The sequence below is a fragment of the Passer domesticus genome, chromosome 7, assembly GCF_036417665.1.
Source record: "Passer domesticus isolate bPasDom1 chromosome 7, bPasDom1.hap1, whole genome shotgun sequence".
NCBI lineage: Eukaryota > Metazoa > Chordata > Aves > Passeriformes > Passeridae > Passer > Passer domesticus.
In genome coordinates this window covers 32766603-32789055 of record NC_087480.1, presented here as the reverse complement: position 1 = coordinate 32789055, position 22453 = coordinate 32766603, and the positions used below count along the sequence as shown (strand labels likewise).

Genomic DNA, 22453 nt, shown 5'->3' with positions numbered 1-22453 from the left:
CATGCTCTGCACTAAGGGGGGAAAGAAATGGCTGGGTGCCCTGCCTTTATCAGAGAGTTTAATGTAAGCATTTGGGCCTCTCCAACAGCTCCCTTTTTTGCTGTTTTTCAAATGACTGTTTTTAAAAAAAATCGAGCTAGCAAAACAGCATGGCCAACTTAAACAAATACAGGAAATAGAAAAGTAAAGGCTCTCAGAGCCACATTAACTCACCCCCACTATACACACTGTGTAACAAGTCAAAAAAGACAGCTAATAATCCAAAACGTGTGAGGAGTGTAGGTGTGTAACTGTTACTACAGCAATCTCATTTCCATTTCCTGACCGTATTTCAGCCCACACACTTGTCTAAGGGAAAATCTGCTCCTACTCAGTCTCGTGCCCCTGTAAGAGAATCTCTAAAGCAAACCGTCTCATCAGCTTGACAAGATCAAGTCCTTCCAACTTCATCTCTCTCCTCTTCCTCCCACCACACTGCCCCTGCATGAGGCCTTAAGTCCTTGAACTGCCTAAACAGATCTGACTTTAAAGGAAATGCTGAATTTCTGGACAAGACTGTTAATCCAGAGATACTTGGTTTATAATTTCATTTTAAAAAGATGCAAATCAGAGAAGCAATAAATTCCTCCAGGGCAATGGTTAGTTAAGATACTGCATTTTCAAAGACTCTTTCAAAGCACTCTCCCTCCAAGCATAATTTGAATAATTGCTTTCAAAAATAATGATCCACCTTCTACTTTTAGACTGACTTTGCTAAATTCTTCAAAGTCACATGCTTGCTCAGACAACCCAGAAAGTCATTGTGCAGACACTAAGGTTGGTAATGTACATTTTAAGGTCATTTGAGCCAACACCTCAAGACAAGGGTCTTCAAAAAGAGAAGAGTTTTCACAAGTTCTAAATGCCCTTTCCACACAGACCTGTGACTCCAGATGATCCTCATGAGAACACAGCCACTCTATATTCATCCCAAACAGTATAGGGCAGCTGAATCTTTCACACCAATAACAGCAGAGACATGCTTAAGGGAAGAGAGTTTACTTTTCTAGATTACCACACACCGAGTCTGTGTGTGCCAAACTGCAATACACTCAAGTAGGAAGTCTAGTCAAAAGCATTTCCAAACAGTCAGTTTCCCATGGAGTTGAATTACTCAGTAAAAAAAATATCAGCCTAAAAATACTCTGAATATGCAAAGACAACTAGTAGGGCCCTGTGGTCAAGGCTGACAAGTGCACAGGGAGGAGGACAGGATGAAACCAGCATCCCAACCAGGTGACACATGGCCACTTGCAGAGGTGACAAAACCAGTGCAACCCCTGATCCTGAGCTAGCATATCATCCCTGCTGTGCATGAACTCAGGGCAGCCACCAGCATCAGAAAACAAGCAATCAAAATTTATCCAGAGACAAATAGGGTGTGGTGAGTTGGAACTGATATCCTCTCAGATTTGGAGGAACTGGAGAAGGAAAAAACAGAAAAGAATAGAACTTAATGTGTCTTAGGGCTATAGATGGAGAAGGGAAAAGACACATGTGCGTTCTTCAAACACTGAAGTTAACTGAGACCTTCACTGACACAAAACTACGTACTTGTAGATGCTTATGTACATAGAATTTCACATTCTAAATGGGTGTTATGATATACCACCCTAATCTCCTTGAATCTACCTCGCAGTCTTTACCCATGATCCTCTCACTCTAACTGGGCTCCAAAGAAATTTGTAATTTCTAACAGTCTTCCCCTTCCTTCCTTTCTGTGTCCTGTCAGCAATTAACCTCCTGCAGAGCTCCCCACCTTGCTGAGATTTGTCCCTTCCAGCTGACACCACGCAGAAACCCCAGAGGAGCTCTTGGCAGAGCAGACACAAGGCTACGAACGCGAGCTCTGTGGAGCCTCACCTGGCAGGCAGTTGCACTCGAAGGTGAAGTCGCTGGTCTGGTGGCAGGTGCCCCCGTTGAGGCAGGGGGACGGGGAGCAGGGCACGTAGACGCTCTCGCAGCGGTGGCCCGTGTAGCCCGGCCGGCAGTGGCAGCGGAAGGAGCCGGGCAGGTTGGCACAGGTGCCACCGTGCTGGCACAGGCCCGGCGTGGCACACTCGTTCACGTCCGTCTCGCACCTCTGGCCAGTGTAGCCCGCCAGGCAGCTGCAGGAGAACTTATTCCCTGACACAGTGCAGGTACTTCCATTGGCACAAGGCTGAGATGTGCAGGCATCAATCCACTGGCATTCCTTTCCTTTAGGAAATCAAGGCAGATTAACAAGAAGTTATTTCTGTAGAACACAATACCTCTTTAACGCTGCCTCAAAAATTTTACTGAATTAAATCCTTACATTGCTACAGGAAAACTGATGTCTGCTTTTTACCCTATTATATCTGAAATGGAAATGAATTTGTGGTTACAGTATGAAGCCATTTACTGGGTTGCAGCAATATATAGAATGTTGTGATTTATAAAAATGACCTGAAGTCATACTACACACACTGACAGTCACTCTTCTTCTACCTCCCCTTCAAGACTGAAAGGAATAAATCTCCATACTTCCCTTCAGGCATCAAAATATTGTTTTCCCACAGAGAGATTTTGCTGGCCAAATTTGCCTTTTTTTTTTAGAAACTGGACTCTGAATTCAAAGTTTAACAGCCACTCCAGAGTAGTTTCTGCATTCAGTTTTCCCATGTGGACAACCCCACAAGATCCAAATATTTTTGTGCTTACGTGTAAAGGGTAGGGAGTCTGATTCCCTATTCCCCTTTGCTTTTTTTGGTCATGAAGTCATTTAGACTTCCTCTCATTTCCTGTGCTGGAGCTAGAAAACTTGAGAGCATATTACAACTGCCCCAGAATACTCCAGGGTGAAGCTGTTCCCAAAGGAGGGGGTCTGGAGCACAGCTGCAGAAGCCCACCTGTGAAACCTGGAAGGCAGACGCACTCATACGTGTCCTGGCCGTGGGGGTGACAAGTGCCTCCGTTCAGGCAGGGCTGGGACACGTAGCAGAGGTGAGATTCCGAGTACTGGCACTCCTCCCCTGTGAATCCTGGAGCACACTTGCAGGTTGGTTTTCCTATCAGGGATGCAGCTTCACAGGTTCCCCCGTTCTTACAGGTGTTGCTCTCACAGGGGTTTCTGTACTGACAGTAGTCTCCCAGAAAGCCTTCTCGACACCTGCAAGAGAAGATAAATGAATGCAGCCATCCCACCTGAAGCCCTGCTGTTCTGGGAAGATTCCAGGAATGAAGTCCCACGACCACCAAAAGTCCTGAAGTTTGCCATAGTTGATGGTGACCCTAACAAACCTAAAGGCTGACGTCACACGTGTAACAGGGACTTCCTGTGGGACCGTCTCAAATGAGACCACTGAAAACTTAAGGGCAAATGGTGAAATCGCTCATTGCAAAATAAATACCACATTCAATCAGGGCTGTATCAAATGCAGAACCTTGTTTTTGCACTTCCCTTCAAAGCTTCAGTAAAAGCCTAAGAGTTAAAGAACTGCTGAGTAACAATTCCTTGCACCTACTCCCATTCTAACGTGCACCCTTTTTTAGAAGAAAACCAAGCAGTTTAATAAGGCATTAACACCAGGTATTATCCATCTTCCAAGAATATTTATAAACATTGTACAAATGCAGTGTCTGGGGACCTGGAGATGTGCAGCAGCTCTTTCTGCACAAGGCTCCCGTGAGACAGGAATACACTGTTATCCTCATGCTGATAAGTGCATCTGGGACTGGGGCTGGCTGCAGCCTGCACTCAAATAGCAACACAAGCACTGCAGTCAGGTCTCCCACGCCCCTGGCGAGCACCCTAACGACAAGGTCATTGTTCCTCTGTCTCCCACAGAAAAACGAGTACACACACGCTATCTACAGCCAGGGCAGTATTTTATACAAAGATCTCCAACTGCAGAATAATTGCAGTTACTTCTCTCTAACCTAAACTTATGTCAATACAGTCTGACTATGCTTGTCAGCTGTAATCCATCTTTTAACTGGCCTTTGTACTATAGATTTACCATTTAACTTCCAGAGACACAGGATCCAGGCAAGCAAGCCTGCAAAGCCCACCTCCGTGGCCCCCCCAGGTCCACTGGCTTCTCCCAGGTAGCAGAAAGGGTACATACTGGATAAAAATAGCATCTAACACACAGGACTGTGCCCTAGCAGCTCTTTCTGTAGTGCACAGCTGCCTGCTGTAACTGGTGAGTAACCCAAGAGAACATGTATGTAATTGTAAAAAAAACCCCAGAGATGAACATCAGATACGCTTTGTTCCAGATCAGGAAAGGGGTAATTATTAAATCAGTGAGTTACTCATATCTGAAGGGAGGAGATTCCAACTGCTAGAAACACACAAAGTCTCCAGTCCCCAAGCAGGAATGTAACAGTAAAAAGACTGCTTTTTTCCTTATGCACTTAAAAGTGTATGGTAGATTGGAGGAAGAAAAAAGCAAAACCACATCAACATCAACAACAACCACCACCATCAAAAAAACCCCTCAAAAAAAAAGAAAAATAAAACCCAAACAAAAAACATTACAACAAAACTCCACAACTACCCAGACAGGCTCTAAAAATCAGTTGAAAAATCAAAGAATGGACATGAAGTTGTGTTTAACAGAATCCTACAGGAATCTGCCTTTGTTCCCATGCTATTCAACACATCTATTGATTACTAACAATGGAAAACATCAATGCTGATTAAATATGTAGGTAGAAGACAAGTTGTTGATAGAGAGTAGCAACATGCTTAACAAGGCAGTCAGCACCCAAAATGCACTTTAGCACTGCAAAGTCATACACCTAGAAACAAAACATACAGGTCATCCCCCCCAAAACAGGAAACTGAGCTGCCAACAACACTTGCTCTGGGGATTCCTAACAGCCAATAAATGTGAATTTCTAGTGCGACAGTTTGGCCAGGGATACTTTACATGTACAAACAGCAAATATCAAGAAGGAATAAATGAGATTAGGTTACACCTGATAAATGCTTGGTACAGCCACTGCATCAGTTCTGGAGTTTGCTCTTTAAGAGGGAAGAGCTCAAATGAATTCAAAGAAGCCAAGAGTAATGATTAATAGAAAACTCTGGCCACAATGAAAAGCTCAGGTGGCTCAGTCTATTTAGCAAAGGGAAAAGGGAACGAGACAGTTGATCAAAAGCTCCAAGTGTCCACTATGAAATCCATGGATTTAACAATAATTCCTAATCTACAAGATCTGGGATAACAGAACTGAGCATTTAAAACTTTAAGATTAATTGAAATTAGAAATAGGGTAGTATCTTTATTTTCAGACACAGTCTCTCAGCAGTGGAGAGAAACAACTGGAACAACGCATTTAAGGTTGTAGTGGAATTTCTCCATCACTCATGCTTGTTTAAAAGAACACCAGGATTGGCTGTTTCAGGGAGAGTATGCACGCTAGTTCAAACAAAGCTATTCAGAGAGGTTATTATCCAAGTTATGCAAGGGGTCATTACTAGATGACCACAACTGTTTTTTCTCATGTTAAAATTTATTAACTAGCTTTAGCCATCTGTCTAAAGCAGGAAAGTCATACATGCACAATTGTAATTTACCATTGCACACACCCAAATTAGGCTCCTTTCACCATACCTTAATACTTTCAACTTCATACCCAAGAGCAGACATGAAAGGAGAGATTTTGCAGGGCACGGCAGGATTAATGAAGTCACAGAAAGCAAATCCTGAGACAGTGGCAATGCAGAATAGCCTCTGCCTCCTGTGCCATGCTCGGTGAGCAGCCCAAGGCTGTGGGTCAGCGTGAGCCACATCACACGAGAAGCAGTCCTGGGCTATTCTGGGCCCAAACCACGCGGGCTATAGGCTTCCTTTAACATCCAAAACCTCCCTTGCTTAGGCTGGAAAGCAGTCCAAACGCCAGCGGGCTACAGCACGGCTCTGTAGGAGCTGGATCCCACCGAGATCTGGCAGCCAGCAGAGACAGCTGTGCCAGGAGCTGGAGCACGGCTCAGCTCCCACGGCACCAGAGCCTGCACACACAGCTCTGCCTCTGCTCAGGGGCTGGCTGGGCAGCCACAGCCAAGCCACCTCTCTGGACATGGCTGTGCAGCCCACGGCTGTGTCAAGACAAGCTGAACTTCAGCCCCAGAGCCTCACAAGCCTTGGTTACAGGGATTTCTCCCGGGGTCATCACTGCACCAAGCTCCTCAGATAGCACAGGCACCTGTAGCTCTCTTTGCCACGAGGGAAAGAGCAACAAACCAGAGCTTCACAGAACCCGCCTAGGCCATCTCATCAGAGCTCCTCCAACTCCACCAGCAAGTACAAAATAAACCAAAACACACCTAGAATTTGAGTGCTAAAGCGCTTTTTCATTGAAAGGCTGTAAAGCAAACCAGAAAGTCTAGAGGAACATCTCTGTTTTGTCCACAAGTAAATAAACTCCCAAAATATGTATTCTCTCCAACCCCTAACACTCAGGGACACTGGAAGGTGCATTTGGCTGTTGCCCCTAGACAAGAGGGAGAAGGCAGCCTAAATACTGATTAAGAGTATTACTGGTATGAATTAAAAGGAAAGCTGAGATATGTGCTCTGAGACAACCATCACCCACAAACAGCCCAGCATTTTGTACACAAATGTTCTGGTACAAAGTTGAAGAGCACTCCAAGACCAGGCTTGTTCTGGTATCTTCTGAGGCTAATCAGAAAAACATGGGGGAGTGCTCCCGACAGGGAACAGCAAAAGCTCTTTTAACTTCAGCTCTCTTTACTTGGAAGGAGGAACATGCCTGCCTGTGGAAAGGTGGTAGGTCAGGTATCCATGGCCCTTGAACCCACCATTTTGTTCTCCTCCTGGAGAAGTGCTTGGTCACAGAGTGATGCAATTTTGCCCTCCAGCAATTCAGTGCAATCCTTTCTGAACGCTAAAGAACAAAAAACCTACAGTCCAGATTTTCAACCATGTCTCCTGTCAAAAACATTTCTAGGCACAAATACTAGTAATTTAGTTCTAAATGTTGGTGTAGACAAAACTGCAAGTATTTGCTCCTGATTCATGTTGGGCACCACAGCGTTTCTCTAAGAACAGAGGCAAACACTGAAAACATGCAGTCTAAGTCCAGACATTTTTATAGGATATGATTAAACTCAACAGCAGCTCCAGCTTCCCACCACCCCTGCTCTGCTCTCATCCCAACCTACTCTTTCAAGTTCTCTTTAGGAGAGGAAAAAAACCCCACTTGTCTACAGAGCAGCTTAAAATTGTAGCAGCTTGTGTCAGCTCCAAATGACATGATCAGAACAGGAAACCAAATCTTTTCCAAATAAAAGCCACTGTTTCTCCTCAGTTTTCCATTTAACACTCAGAAAAAGAAACAGGAAGATGAAGTTTGTTCTGGCACTTTCTGGAAGCACATGAGGTCTCTTAGCCTACTTCAACAGGAATTTAATCTTTTAAGAACAAATTTCACATACAACTTAATTCAAATCATGATTTCTGAAAGCTAGAGAGTTTGAAATGGGAAAATGTCCTGTGGGCTGCATCAGCTATGCAGCTGCTTCTAATTAAAGCTTCTCCTTTACTCTCTCTGGGCTACTTTCCAGCACAAATACTTTAGAGCTCAGCCTTTTTTTTTTTTCCCCTCCTCCTTTTCAGCTCCAGCCTGCATTTGCCTTAGCTCAGGCTCTCATGGAGCTAAACAAGAGACGTAGGAACAAAACAAAGGTATTTATCCAAATTTGAAGTATCCACAAATCCAGAGAGCTGCGTTCACTCTAACAACCTAATGCTGCAGATCAAAGTAGAAGACTCACAAAAGCAGTGCTTTTGGTTCTTCTGCGACAGAGCTACACCAAAGTTACCTTCCAAAACTTAGTTTTCTCCTGCTTTCAATAGACTTCTGGAAAATATGTCTGGTCTGTTGGAAAAACTTCCTCATCTGCTGTGCTATGTCTGCCTGGGCACATTCATGAGACAGTCTCTTCAAATGCACCTTATAGACAATTTTAACCAGACTTCCAGATGTTTGATTTTCATGGGAGTTTTCTACTCAGGCCCATGATATCATCTGGAGATGCACAGAAGAAAGCAGATGGTTTTAATTTAAAAAGCAAAGGGAAGCATTTCCTTGTAGTCCTGCCTCTCCCCCCTCCAACCCAACTCTCCCTCCACTTTGATTGGAAGAGGCTTCATTGACCAGGGTAAAAAATTCCCTCTGATGACTGAGGCGAGAAGGGTCCCAGCTATTCTGTTACAGATTTTAACCAGACTTCCCTCTGGCTCCCGGGTTCTGACTCCCACACCTACACCTCCTCTCAGGAGGGAGAACAGGATTCTCTGGTTAGCTTTACAAACGCTCCTTCCCATGTCTCAAGGCGCCCATTTATGCGTCATACTTTGAATGCGAGCGATGGGATGGGACGGCCTCCCTGCCCTGCCTTTAAAGCAGCACACAGCTATTGTTCCCAGCCCACAGAAAGTGCCTCTGCAGAGAGCCACTCCACAGTGCAGCAACAGCAGCCACAGTCTGAACAGACACGGTTTAATTCAGCTATTTTGGCCCATCAGAGCTCTGAAGAGCTTTTGGTGCGCACAGGTAATAAAAAATTGTGACTGAAAATCACTACTTTGTTCCCAGAATCTAAGCTAGCAGTGCATGTACTCTGCCCTTTTTCCTCTGCCTTGGTCTCAAGGGTCTCCTTTAACTTCTGAAAGGAGACAGATGGAAACAGAAAAGGGCAGACCATTCTCAGAAAGGGACAACTTCTCAACTTCTGCATTTAGCCTGTTCTGGAAAACTCTCAGACCTCATCCTGCTACAAGGTCTCCTATGGGTATTCCCCATTCACTAGCCGAGGAGTGATTAGTCTCTCAAGACAGATCCTAAGCAGATATCAGATGCAGTCTCAGAAGCAGTTCTGCAGTCTTGATTATTGCCTTCAGCCCCAGAAGTCCTCTTAAATACAAGTTAAAATTCATTTATGAAGGTCCATCTTGAAGGAAAGGTAGGTCAAAAACCTTGCAAGGGGGTTGAAGTTACTGGCAGCTAGAATTAAGATAGGAGCCCCTTGCTGCCATGCCATTGCTGCTTTGAGTTCAGCATTTTTTAGAGGTCTGCCTGTTGCCAGTCTACACATAAACTGTATTATGCTGTGGAAAAGGTGCACAAACTTCAGCACACAGTGAGAGAAACGCTGCTCACTGAAGACACAGAGGCACACAAACCTGTGCAAACCCTGGCAGCTTGGGGCAGGAAAGGATGTGCTGCAGGAGACTGTCCTTTTGGCACTCCAGCATCCCCATCTGACTGAGCACAGCTCTGGGGTTATTCACACCATCAGGAGTAACAGAGGACCTCAGTGTCAAAGCAGCACTTGGCTTCACAGAGGCACAGCTATCCCTTCTGGATACACAAATTGCAACAGTCCTAAGGTCAAAGACTCAGTCCTCAAAGCCTGCCAAGCACAAGAAGTAGCAAGGCCCAGTTTCCTCCCTACACCTTGCAGCACCCCTCTGTCAACTCCCTTCCCACTTCTGCTTCTGCTCCCTGCCACTGGCGTGGGAAGTTGGGAGAGGCCACAGCTGTGGAACACGGGGAAATTAGTCAAGAGGCTCTCTGCTCTTGGGCCTTGCCCCATTCCAAGCAGAGGCACTGCCCCATCCTGCGTCCACCTGCAGCAGAGCAGATCCCTGTGCTCAGAAAACAGCAGGCAGCGATGCCAAAATCCCTGCTCTGCGTGTCCTTGAAGCAGCTCCCTGTGCCCACACCCTCCTCCCCAGCCTGCTGCAATGCAGAAATGCTGCAAGCTCACAGCACTGTCCCATGGACTCTTCCCACTACTGCTTCCCAGTCATCCAGCAGCAGGGAGACAAGAAATTGGTTTGCTGTGATGGTCACAATTGGCATTAAGCAACGAGGTCCTGTTACCCTGTTTCTCCTTGGATGAGAGGATACAAGAAGGTTCCTAAACGTTTGACACTGCAGTGTGTAAAAGGCTGCTTAGAGATGCTTTGAGGGAAAAAAAACCCCACCCATCACAATGCAAAGCAAAGCCAAAGTCCAAACTGAACCTGCCTTTTGTCAAAGCAGGACCAAGAAAGCTTGGAAGGATGGGCCCTTCAGTGCTGCTGCAGATAAAGGCATATTCTGTGGAATAAGGCCTGCATCCTCACCATGGGAGTCACTGAATGAGTGTAGAAAAGAGCTCCCACACAAAAAAAAAAAAATCTGTCTTTGGAAGATGCAAACACAGGAATGTGTAATTTTCTAAATATAAAATCAAGGTCAGAGGAGGTCAGGAACTTTATCGAGCAGTGCCACAGAAGGACAGCCATGGGCCAGCAGCATCACCAGGGGAACAGAGCTGCTTAAAGGGCACTCACAGGAGCAATCTGATAAAGCTCCAACCCCAGCTTCCTTACAGGGGTCACAGTCACTGTTCCCATAACAGATGCCAGACACACCACCATGAAGGTTTCTCAGCAGAAGAACAGCTTTCTCTTTTAATGGAGTAGATACTACAGGATGTTTAAAGGAAGCTGCTTCAGCAACATGCTGCCATCCACTGCTGGGCCAAATATCTAGACTAGGTGTTTTGTTATCAGTGCTTACTCATATCTTATCACATTTGGTTATTGCTGATGCAGGTTCTCCCTCAGCAGCTCACCTAGGAGACGGCAAGACCGATGGGATGGCCCGACCACACACTACAACAAACAACTCAGCCAAGAGGAGACACAGAAAGAGGAAGAGAGCCAGTTATAATAACTTATTGCCCAGCAAAGGAAGTACTGCAGATAACTTTAAGAAAGTGGAAGGGGTGGAGATGCTGCTAATCATTGAGAGATCCTGCAGACTTCGAAGCCAAGCCACTTGCTTTAGTAATAAATTCAGTTTCCTGAGCAAAACATTTCTACTGTCACAACCATCAAAAATTTAGAAAGCCATTTAGGTTACTAAACCAGAGAGAAAGTTCCCCTATTCAGAGTTCCTCATAGTGCAGGAAAGAAAAAAAAAAAAGTTAAAACCAAAACAGGATGCTAAGAGTCAGCTTGCTAAAGGTAGAGACTGCACAATTGAGGTGGGTTTTGCTACTTTGTTCCTTCCTTTCTGCAAAAATGCGCTCTTGAGCCAGAACTAAAAGACACTTACTAATCTCTGTATACAGCTCTTTGTTAGCCTTTCCAGTTAATACAGCACCTGCAAAGGAGCTGAGCTGTTTCTTGAAGGAGGGGTAGGTTTAAAACCAGCAAGAACACTTTGCACAACAAGGAGGAAGGCAACATTATTATTGTAAATGTGTGCTAAAAAAATGTAACACTGGTCAAAGCTGCCATTGTAATGAGGGAAATGCGTCAAGATCTGGACTGCACTACAAATAGTGCAGAAGTTAATCAGATGAACCAACAGAGGCTGTAAAAAACAATTGTTAAGACATGGCTAAGAGGAACATGCAAGTTGGAGAAAATGTCCCGAGGAAGGTAAAAGCAGCACCAACATCAATACCAGTCTTGTTTATTACCTTTATTGTGATCTACATACTTTGGCTCCAGACTAACAAGCCTAAGTACATACCAGAAAGACCTACAGAAGATAACTATTTCTTGTTCCAGTCTTAAAATACAAGTGAAAACCAGGAAAATCTCCTGCTCTCTTTTCAGAAGGGCAGCTTCTTTAAGCTGACATCAATATAAAAGCCTGGAAAGGAAAAATTAGGAACCAGCAAGAGTTAGAAATTTCAGAAGAAACTTACAGGGAATAACAAGTTACATATTTGCTTTTCTGTGGCCTTTCTGCACATCAAGTATTGATTTGAACCTGAGGAGAACCTCCAATTACATTATGACTTCCCTTTTGTGTGCCACAGGTGCAATTTCAGTACATTGAGCTCTGTGTACCACATTAATAGAGAACTAAAGGTTGTGGTTAGGGAAGATGGAAGTGTAAAGAAGTGTGAGGAGCACAGCTCTGTGTTAGCCAAGCCAAATCAACAGGAGAAAACTCACTAATATTTAAAGAATGTGGCACTAAGATAATGTCTTAGCATGCTAGACAATGACACAACTTGAACTGATGAAGTAAACAACCTCTAGAAAATAAACCAGTTACTGCAGACGTGGTAAATTAACCCAACCAAACAAACAGAATTCATCTTTTGGCAAAATAGCACTTTATTTAAAAAGAAAAAAAAAAATCTAAGTGCTGCAATTTGAAAGGTGAATTGCATTTAAATAGATGTGATGTTCTCCAGATATCACACACCCCGCCAAAGCTCCTGCTGATGAGCTTCCCATGCAGCAACAAAGTGAAGATGGGTGTCAGCATTTACCAAAATCAATTTACAAGATGCAAACAAATGTGGATGCTTGGTTGGGGGGGTTGTTAAGAGTGCTCTAGCAACTCACATTAATTACTTGCTCTCAAGCAGTAGAAGGGAATTGGCACACTTCAGAGTGCAGAATAGTTCTGAAAAACCTCAAAAATATTTAAATTGAGGCTGGAGTTCTATAAAGTAAGGTGAGCTATTAAGATGGAGAGCAAGTTTCAACTTAGCTTGTGGGACTGGAAACAAGGTACAGAGTTTACCTCTACGATGGGCTTGGCCTCAGTTCCCAACCTAGCACAAAGAAATCCAACTGACGAGATCCAAACCCAAATACTGAACAAGAAACCCAGATCTCCTCTATTACAAAAAGCTAGCACACAAGAACTAATGCAGTATAAAGAAACACCAACTGTGCTAAAACTGTTGTGCTGAAAGAACCCTGTAAGAAAAGCTTAAAAATTCACATTTTCTTTCTGGCCAAGGTCCTGAAGGAAAGAAAGTGGGTAATTAAATTGATTAGAAATGAAACCAACTTACTTGCAATATCCTGTACCATTTTGATACGGAATGCACTTTCCCTCATTAACACATGGCTTGGAGTCATCCATACACTGCAGAGCTGAAAGAGAAGAAAAGAAAACAACCATCAAACCCATAGCTACAATACATGTCAGGTCAAAGCTTCATTAGCGTATTCAGGGGAAAGAAAATTTTATAGGACTGGAACAAAAACAAAGACACTATCACATAGTTTAATTTCATCTCTGGCAGCATCAAAAGAGCCAGACTGAAAGAAGAATCAAATACAGATTTGTTCATCAGGCAACCAAATCTTTCCAGAATTTCTTGAAGGTAGGTTTTCAAAGCAAAGTGTGCAGGAATTTCAGCAAGCTCCAAAGACATTCGTGTCGGCACCTGCGTACTTGGGGTTAAGTGTCCTCAGTTACTACTTTCTGATCAAAATTCTGGACTGAAATTCTCTGAAATACAAAGCAGCTACGCTTAAGCCTTCTTCCAGAATATTTAATCTCAAAGCCTTTCCTTCTGCTTTACTGTCTCTAGGGGCTCCTGGCACTGAAACAGGGGCATCTGTCCCTCATGAGCTGACCTGCTCAGTGTCACCAGCAACCCAGAATTTGCTGCAACATGTACTGTTGTGGCCCTCTGACTTCAGACAGGATCGTGTTTGCAAAGAAGTGGAAAACACCAGAGCAGTTGACAACTTTCAGCAAAGAATTTGGTATTTCTAAGGAGATCCTCTGTAACTCACACTTGACATTTCTGCTACTGTGTTTTTAAAAAGGCATTAAGTATGACACAGCTCAGGGTCAGCCCCAGTTTTTATCCAAGTCTACAGGAAGCTCTAGTGAGGTCTGTCCTGATGGAACCTCCAGCTCTGGCAAGTGCTTTTCCCTTCACAGGAACCTGAAGCAGCACTCCAAAGTGACCAGAAGGGTGGGAACTATGGAAACTCTGCAGAAGCAAAGGGCACTTTGGAACCACAAAAACTGAGCCATTCCACCTAGACCACAGCCTGCCATTTGAATAGCACCAAACCACCAGATAAAGCTCTCAGAACCAGATCAGTTGGGTCCTGTCCTGAGCTTATCCACAGACCAAGAAGTTACAAGCTCTTCCCAGCCTCCAGTTCTGTCTCCTGGCCCCAAACTCACGCCCTTCCATGCCTTTACAGACCCTCTTTTTCCATAACCTTTTTGCATTTGGGAAGGCCTTTAACCAACCTTAATTAAAGGCACCTAAAGGCATCAATAATATCCAACCACCTAAACTGCCCACTTGTCAGCCAGCTGTTGGAGGGTTGACTGTCCCCCCACCTTTTTTTTTTTAATAAAGATGGTTTTCCTTTCCTCGAGTGGTACTAAATTTTCAATACAAACTCAGCAAGGAGCATCAGAGAAAACTGGTGCAAACCACCACTGAGGTCGATTCACTGCTGGTGAATAAGGATTGGGACTGGGAAGAGTTAACACAGCAGTCCCACTAGCTCTCCCTGCAACCCTACCAAATTCAGTCCAGCAACTGGACAGCTTGGAACAGACTCTGGTTCTGCTGTCCAGGGCTTGAAGTGTTATTTCTCAATAACCCTGGAGCACATAAACAGGTCACACACACTTCGAGGCACTATAGGAATGTTTCATGCTTGCAATCCCTACAGAGAATACAGTTAAATTCAACCCAGATCCCGGGAAAATTATCAGTGTTTCCCACAATATAAGTATGCTTGTTGCTGTTAACTTGATTTCTGAAAAAGGGGCACTTGGATGGTGCAGCTTCTGCAGAGCTCTCAGGAAATGAACAAAATTCCACTCGGAGCCCCTTTCAGATAACCCCCGAGGTCAGGGTTACCAAGCGACAGAAATATGAACAGGGATTGTGCACGGCATTCCCCCCACAGCAGGCAGGAACACTCGGGCTGACTTGCACCTGTCTGACCATTTCTATCCCATTTAACCGCAACATCCACACGGCTTTGACTCCAAACTTCATCTGCTGCTGTCTAACACTGCAGCAGCTTGTTTTCACAGCAAAGATTAGCTCTAGTTAGCAGGGCTCGGTTACACCGTGTCCAAGAGAAACTGCTCTGTGTCCAAGGGAAAGTGTGGGGATTCCAGGGCTCCCACCACCCAGGCCACTCCAGGGAGGTGGAGGAGGGTTGAAGAGAGCCCTGCCACGTTTCAGAGAGCCAGGAGGGGAACCAGCCTTGGTATTCTCATCTCACCACCTTGAATTTCCATTCTTTTCACACCAATCGAGCCAGTGAAGCAAATACTCAGAGGATTATTTCTTTTGTGCTCATGCTTTCAAACACAATTTTGTAATCTCGTCGAGTACCCCCGTCCCCAGTGAGAACTGAGCAGCCAGTTGATTTTGTAACCCACATAGTAAAAGCTTAACCAGCACTTGGCCAAAAACACCTTCCAGCACAGCCACGCAGAGGGGAACAAGAGGCTGATGGGGTCACAGCAAGGATCCCAACCAAGGATTCCAACTTGGTTTGCAAATACAGACACAGCAGAGAGGCTTTAGCAAAGTAATGATTAATTTTCCTGGAGTTTTTGACAAATTATTCCCACCTTGAACTACTGTTTAGCAGGTCATTAAGCTACTACCAGCCTTTAGAGCTCTTTCACAGAGACAATGGGATACATTTTGTCTACAGTAATTCAGAAGTGAAAAAAGCTAAGAAAACAAACACAAAAATACTTCATACTTTTTCAGCTTTAGATGAATAGAAATACTTTGAAATGCAACTACAGCTGAAGTGAATGTAAATGTAGCCATATTCTATATTAAAATAAGTATTAGAGTCATGTGACCTCTTGGAAAAAAAAAGAAATCACAAGGGAAATAGAAGACTACAGTTCTCACAGTAAAATTAGCATTTCTGTGCACAAAGCACTGTCTTCCTGTATTTCACTATATCTTTCATAAAAATTTCACAATACATGCAAAACCAAGGCATTTCAACACGAATCACTTCAAAAGCTACTTCTCCGCTACCCTACCACGTTGAGATCAAGAGTCGAAAGTGCCAGAAACTACCTTCTACCTCAGCCAGCACAAAAAGTTTGTTTTGCTACATGCATTGTGTGAACTGGAAATACTCTGGTGTGTACAGCATGAGAGAAGGCAGCCTTGCCAGGGAGAGATAAAGCCACTTTTCTAGAAGCTGTATATAGACAGCATCAGCACACTGTCAAGGCTCTGACAGCTGCTTTTGACAGTTTTCTTCTGTGTTTAACACAAACAGTAATGGCGAATTGTTGGGTGCTTTTCTGGCTTGACATAGCCTGCCAGAAGGTAGGTTAGGCTCATGAATTTTAGGCATATTACAGGGATATTGGTAAGACAGCCCCTGTCTTCAAAAGACTGGTTTCTCCTGGAGAGAGCAGGCCACCCCAGGAAGGAGCACCCAGTTTGCAGCAGGCACTGCAGCCAAGGCTGGAGGACTTCTCAGGAAAGGGCTCCTGAGTGCAGGCATGACCAACACCTGAAGTGATAGCACCCAGCCTGGAGTCCATACCAATCCTTGCCTGCATTGAGATGCAAACTCAAAACCTGACATTTCACATCCTACCAAGACCATTTTCCAAGGCCAGGGGAAAAACCACATAACCACTGCTGTAAAATGAGCACAAGATACACTATAGGGAATGCTGCAATTTTTGACATTCTGAAGCTCACAACTGGGGCACAATGATGCCTAGATTTAATTTTTCTTTTTGGCTAAAGAGACAGTTAAAATCTAGGGGGAAAAGTTTTGTTTCTGCCTTAGTGTTCTTTACGATGCCAAGATGACCTGGATGTTGTGATTTGGTTTCCACACGTCATCTGCCTACCATAAATTCAAATATTTTCTGGGCTATAAATTTAAACGAAATAGTGTAGGATTAAGATCAGAAGCTGTGTCAGAGTTCAGCTTTTGAGAGAACTTTGCTATAGGGAACTCAAGCCATAACCAGAGCAAGTCTGAAAGGGCTTTGTTCTAACTACCCAAAGGAAAGTAATGCCAATAAACTCCTTGCCCACAAGTTCAGAGAAAGTCAAGCAGAAACAGATATGAAAAAATACCAAAACAATTAATGCTGTGAGAAAGAGACAATATAAAGCTGACTTCCTGTAGCTTTGTGGTTGATTATCCTGCATTTCAGAAGGTGCAGGCTCTGACCAGAGGTTTTATTTTAAGTAAGGGAAGAGCGATGTCCTGGAAGAGAACACAGCTGAGCTGCTGGTACAGCTTTCTCCCGGGAGGACACTGCATGTGCTTCTCTCCTCTTTTTGTCCATAAGTGTTTCACTACATTCATAGAAACTCAGAATCAGAACGAAGACCTTTGTCCTACATGGTTAAAGCTTGCCCATAGGTTCAAAAGCTTTCTTGTGGGAGTGGGTGGAAAACAACCTACTTGAACATAGGAAAAAAGTCAAGCTAAAAAGGCGTTTAAGACTAGACAGAAAGTAAAGGACAAAATAGGTTTCTATAACCCTCATGCAGCCAGTGAATTTTCTGTCTCGATTGAGATTCATGAGAATCAGCCTGTCAGTTCAACTGTGCTACCCATTATGTGTGAAGGGAGAGGAGGAAAAAGGATTTGGAGCCCTCAAACAACAGCAACACAAGATGAGGCATGGAAAATCCCATGCTCAGGGCTGCTTGTCAGAGGTGGATCTGCTCTGAAGAGGACGACCATCAGCGTGGCCAGAAACACCAGTTACACAACAAATCAGGGGGCTCTCAAATTCCAAGGGAGAGAAAGACAGCTGCTGATTCCCTTCAGGAAAAACAGAGCGTGAAAAAAGCAGTTAATGCTGAAACATGAGGTACGTTCTGCAGGAGGGTCCTCCATGTGCAGAAAGGGACAAAATGCTTCCACAGCAGCACAACACACAACTGCTGGAAGAGCTGGTAAGGAGTAAGCAGCACTGTACATATGGGGAGAATAACCAAAGATAACCAAATTTTGAAGGAAAACCACAAAGGACTAATTACGCTGTTCACTAACCTCAAGAGATTACAGCTCCAGTGAGATTATATAGCAGGAAAGAAACCACTAGTAAATACCAGCTAGCTGAAAATAGGAAAATGGCTTTTTTTTTTCTTTTTTTCTTTTTTTTTTTTCTGAAGAACAGATCATCCTATGGCAGGCACATGGAGGGGGAAGGAAGCAAACTGGTAAAAATCCTTACTGTGAAAAAGCAGTGAAGCTTTATACCCAGCTCAGATTTAGAAACCATTAACATTTGGGGAATTTAAACAAGCTGACCAGTTAGCACTTCACACACTGAGGGTAGTAGTTAAAGACAAAGCTTGTCTACAGGGCATGGAAACAGTCTGTAAACTGAATTGCTTTAATCAGATTAAGACATCTCCACTGTTTTTACACACAAAAGCCTGAAATCAATTGGATAATGCAAGACTCATCAACTGAGAAGCAAAGCAGAGCTCAGAGAAGTGTGAAGGCACTCAACCAACACCCAGCACCTTTTGGGAGAGAAAACTTTAATATCTAAACTGGTTTCCTTCACTAACACTCCAGACAAGTGCAAAAAAATTTGAAATTAAAATATTTACGTGGATTTCAGAAGAGAATTCCACTTGTTTAAGAAGTACAAGCCTGCAAACGTGAAAAAATTAATCAGTTTTGGGGTTTTTGTTGGGTTGTTTTTTTTTTTTTTTAAATTTGAGGAGGCCAACAGCCAATCTGACTACACGGAGCTCTCAGACATGCAGAACCCCATGCCCTGTCATCATCTGGTTCAAATGTCTCTTCCAAACACCTAGGACCAGCAAAAATGACTAATTAACCCTCCTAAGAACAGAGCTGGGAACCATCCTGTAGATTCACAGGTACAGTTGAAGTCTTTCACTGTTGGGGTCTTAAGCCCAGGAAGCTGCAGGAACGCTGATATGTATATCAGATGCAGCTACAGCTCATGTGACACTGCTGCTGCTGAAAAACTATCGATAAAAAACTCACATTGTAATAGATACTGAATTTAGGATAAACTTGTAACAGTTTGAAAGACTATCAGTCGCCATGTTCTCCATCTCCTCACACAGCTACTGTTCTCTGCCTTCCCCCACTTGCAGCTTTCCAAACAAAGCCAAAATGCCTAAAATCCAGAACTGCAACATAAAGCACTTAGTTAGGAGGGGGAAAAAAAAAAGTTTTCAACAAAAAAAGTGTAGGGAAGGCAATTAAAGAGCTGAAGAGGTATTGGTGTTTCCATGGCAATCTGGCAGGCGGGAGCCATGCTCGCCTCTTCTCCCAAGTGTTCCGTCATTCTGCAGCACTAAATCTTTATGAATGTGAACGCCGAGCATGTCTGCCCGTGCAGAAATGTTATCCCGGGCAGCGCTTCTGCAGAGAGCGGGAGCAAGGCTTGCTGCACGGAACAAACAGCAGGCGCCCGTGCCATGCCGAGACACAAAGCTCCTTTTTCATCCCCATGGCAGTCTAAAAAAAGGACATGTGCCCTAGGAACAGACTATTTTCTAAACAGAACCAATGATTATTTCTGCAGCTCTCAGATGACCCTGCTTAGAATGATATAAGCACTAAGACCTCGACTTCTGTTGGAGGGACGATTTCAAAGTGAATTCAGAGAAACTGAAGACATAAAAAAATCCATAAAATGACTTTTTAACATGTGCTTAGGAAAGCTCTTTTTCTCACAACGTGGATGATGATTCCCTAAGGTGTCCAAAGGAGGGGTGACAATAATCACTGTGTCAATGCTCCACTGAAGAGTCATTAGCCAAGAGTACAAACTCAAAGGAAACGATGTTACACCTGGAGCTACTGCACAGTTACTGTACTACCTGTACAGTTACAATAACTGCTTGATTTTGAGAGATTCCCAGAAGAAACAGGCTGCCAGAGTCCTGCTACTGCTTTTCCACCTACTCCTCACCCTGGGTTCAAAGGCCAGCCACCCATACTCTCTCATGGCACAGACACCAGTTTTGGAAATGGGAGAACCCAAACAGGATCTACTGAAGGCAATCACACACTTATTGCAACAGCAGCAAATAATTTAAAAAATATATATAGAGAGGGAAGTAGCTGTGGAAGTTGACAAAACCCAACCCATCCACTGAAAGAGATTCAAATGCCAAATGCCACCAGAGGCGTGAGTCCTCCTTTCCCAAGGATTCAAGTCCTGAGAACAGGAGCGGGAGGATCTTCACGTATTTATAATCTGACTAAGTGATGCCCTGCAGGAAGTGATGCGAGTTAGCCAGATTTTCATAACGCTTTCTTTTGAAAGTCTAAATCAGCATCTTTGATAAGAACAAATTTGATAGATGGCAACACCTTCAAAAAATCAAGTCGAACTTGCTCTCCCATAAGCAAATCCATATCAAGCAGAGCAGCACTGTCAGCGTTATCTGAAGTCCTCCAAATTTCACTGAAGATCTCAAACTGCAGTCCACGCCAGCACAGCACCGATTAAAAGTGGATTGTAACCTGCTAGAAACACGGGCTGGCAGGCAGCAGCCTGGTGAAACAGAGCACCGGAGTTAACTACAGCGGTAATTAGGGTGGGCTTGACAGCCGGGATCCCTCTGCCAGGAGAGAAGGGAATGGTTCACAGCAATTACCAGGTAAGTATCCTCACCAAAAGCGCAGGTGTTGCTGCCCCACCCCAGCTTACTGCACCTCCAAGTGCAGCCCTTTGCAAAACCAAACTGGAAAAGCGAGTTGCTGCACCATGGGGCTTGCATGATGAGACAAGGCTGAGCAGTCCAAACCATAGCGCTCCGTGCATCCAGGAGCCTCCTTCCTATTGACCAAGAGGGCTGACATCAGGTACCTGCCCTCTCTTGCACAAGAGCATCAAGCCGGTTGAATATGCACCCGAAAATACCCTTTCGGTGACTTCATCTTTCCCTTTCCCATTAACTGCAGGCACAGCTCCCACTCCCAGGGAGTGACACTGACCAGATGCAGGTCAGGATCTCACAACAGCAGGAGTCACTTTCAGCCTGGATTTGTCACCTCTGCCGAGCAGCCTTTGCTCAGCACCAGGAAGGGATTTCACGAACAAAGGCAAAAACTTTCGGCAGCATGGGAGGACCGCAGCCACCTCAGGTGTGCGTACCCGGGCAAGTGACATCAGGTGATGCCACAGCTACTTCTCTCGGCCCCTCAGGGAAAGGGCCAGCAATAAGCTGCTCAATTGTTTGTATGAAAGTGTAGTTTCACTAAGTGGATGAGACATTTAGTCTTTGCAAAATCAGTGTTTTGCCATCATACTGGACTGTGTAAGCCATTTCCAGAAATGACAGTGCTACTATGCACCACAAGTCCATGCTACCACAAAAACATGTTTCTAAGATACCTACCCCTGAAAGGCCCTTTAATTCTCCTTTTGAACAAACCTAGCCAAAACACATTTGTGAAACAGTTTTTTCTTTTAAACTCCAACCACCTTCTTGCAACATATTAGCAAAATGAAATCGGCTTTCAGAGGGAATTACTGGAAAAAAAACCCCAGCAACATTTCTCCCAGGCGACAAATACTGACCATTTTTAATGTGACCATTTCAAAGTCAAAACAGATCGACTGACCGACCCAACTACTCCGCATCCAAACCAGCAAGAAGTGGTCAAAACTCCGCATTCAACAATTTCCACTCCAAAACCATAGTGAACAACAAAAGTACTGAAAACCCCAGTGTCTTCCTTGCTCATCCCTAAACGAGTTGCACTAACTTTCTCCCATCGCTACACTCTTCACAAGTCATCCGAAGACCAATCTAACCTCTCAAGAGTAAAAAGAAGGAATGCGAAGGCACGCAATTAATCAATGACCGCTGGTGCTCGATAGCTTTAACGCGGTGCGAGACTGCACAAGCTCTGCTCCGGGAGCAGGAGCCGCTGGAAACGCCACGAGATGTGCACCAGAACCCCCGGTTCGGCTGCGAACCAGCGCTCCGGACGAGCTTCACACCCAGCGTGCAAGAGGGAACAGCGACAAAAAGCGGCACTTCCCTCAGATGTGCACACATGGCTCTATCGCGCCCGGACCGATTAGCAGCAGCAGGAGGGGACGCAGAGATTCCCTCCGCGTGTGCAGGAATGTCCCCAACAAAGGTTCGCGTGATGAGACACGGCTGAGCAGCCTTGCTCGCAGGTATGCGAGCCGACGGGCGCCGTGACCCCTCCGCTGCCCCCCGGGTGCCGCTCCCCGGGGCCGGCGCATCCCTGGCACGGGCGGCCCGGGGCGGCTCCCGCGGGGCAGCGGCTCCGGCAGCGCCGTTCCCACGGGGCTCAGCCGCCCCCGGCGGCCCCGGGCCCCCCGCGCGATGTCACCCGGCCGCGGCTGCCCTTCCCCGGCGGCAGCGCGGGGGAGGCGACCGGCGGAGAGCGGCCGGTCCCCCCCGCGCCGCTCCTCGCTCGGCGCCCCGCCGCAGCCTCTCCCCCGGCCCCCGCGCCCCCCGGCACTCACCGGCGGCGGGCTCGGCGCGGCGGAGCACGGCCAGCACCAGGGCGAGGAGCGCGGCGAGCGCGGGCCCCGCTCGGCGGGCCATGGCCACGGCCGCTCCCGCCGCCACCGGCTCGGCGGAGGGATCTGCGCGCCCGCCCCGCGCGGAGGGACACGGCCG

The 22453-nt window shown here is 45.3% G+C and overlaps 1 protein-coding gene across 3 annotated transcripts in view; it reads right to left on the bottom strand.

Moving 5' to 3' along the window:
* NOTCH2 (notch receptor 2) overlaps positions 1–22453 on the bottom strand; it is an 82458-nt gene extending 60005 nt beyond the window's left edge. For 2 of the 3 annotated variants that reach the window (XR_010366011.1, XM_064427486.1), the window contains exons 1-4: positions 22297–22453; positions 12857–12938; positions 2910–3169; positions 1903–2238 (exon numbers count right to left, since the gene is read on the bottom strand). Coding sequence is in view for 2 of the 3 variants with exons in the window: in XM_064427486.1 (XP_064283556.1) it covers positions 1903–2238; positions 2910–3169; positions 12857–12938; positions 22297–22378 (760 nt within the window). In the remaining variant the exon portion in view is untranslated. The remainder of the gene's footprint in view (positions 1–1902; positions 2239–2909; positions 3170–12856; positions 12939–22296) is intronic. The other variant, XM_064427485.1, reaches the window with a different exon arrangement.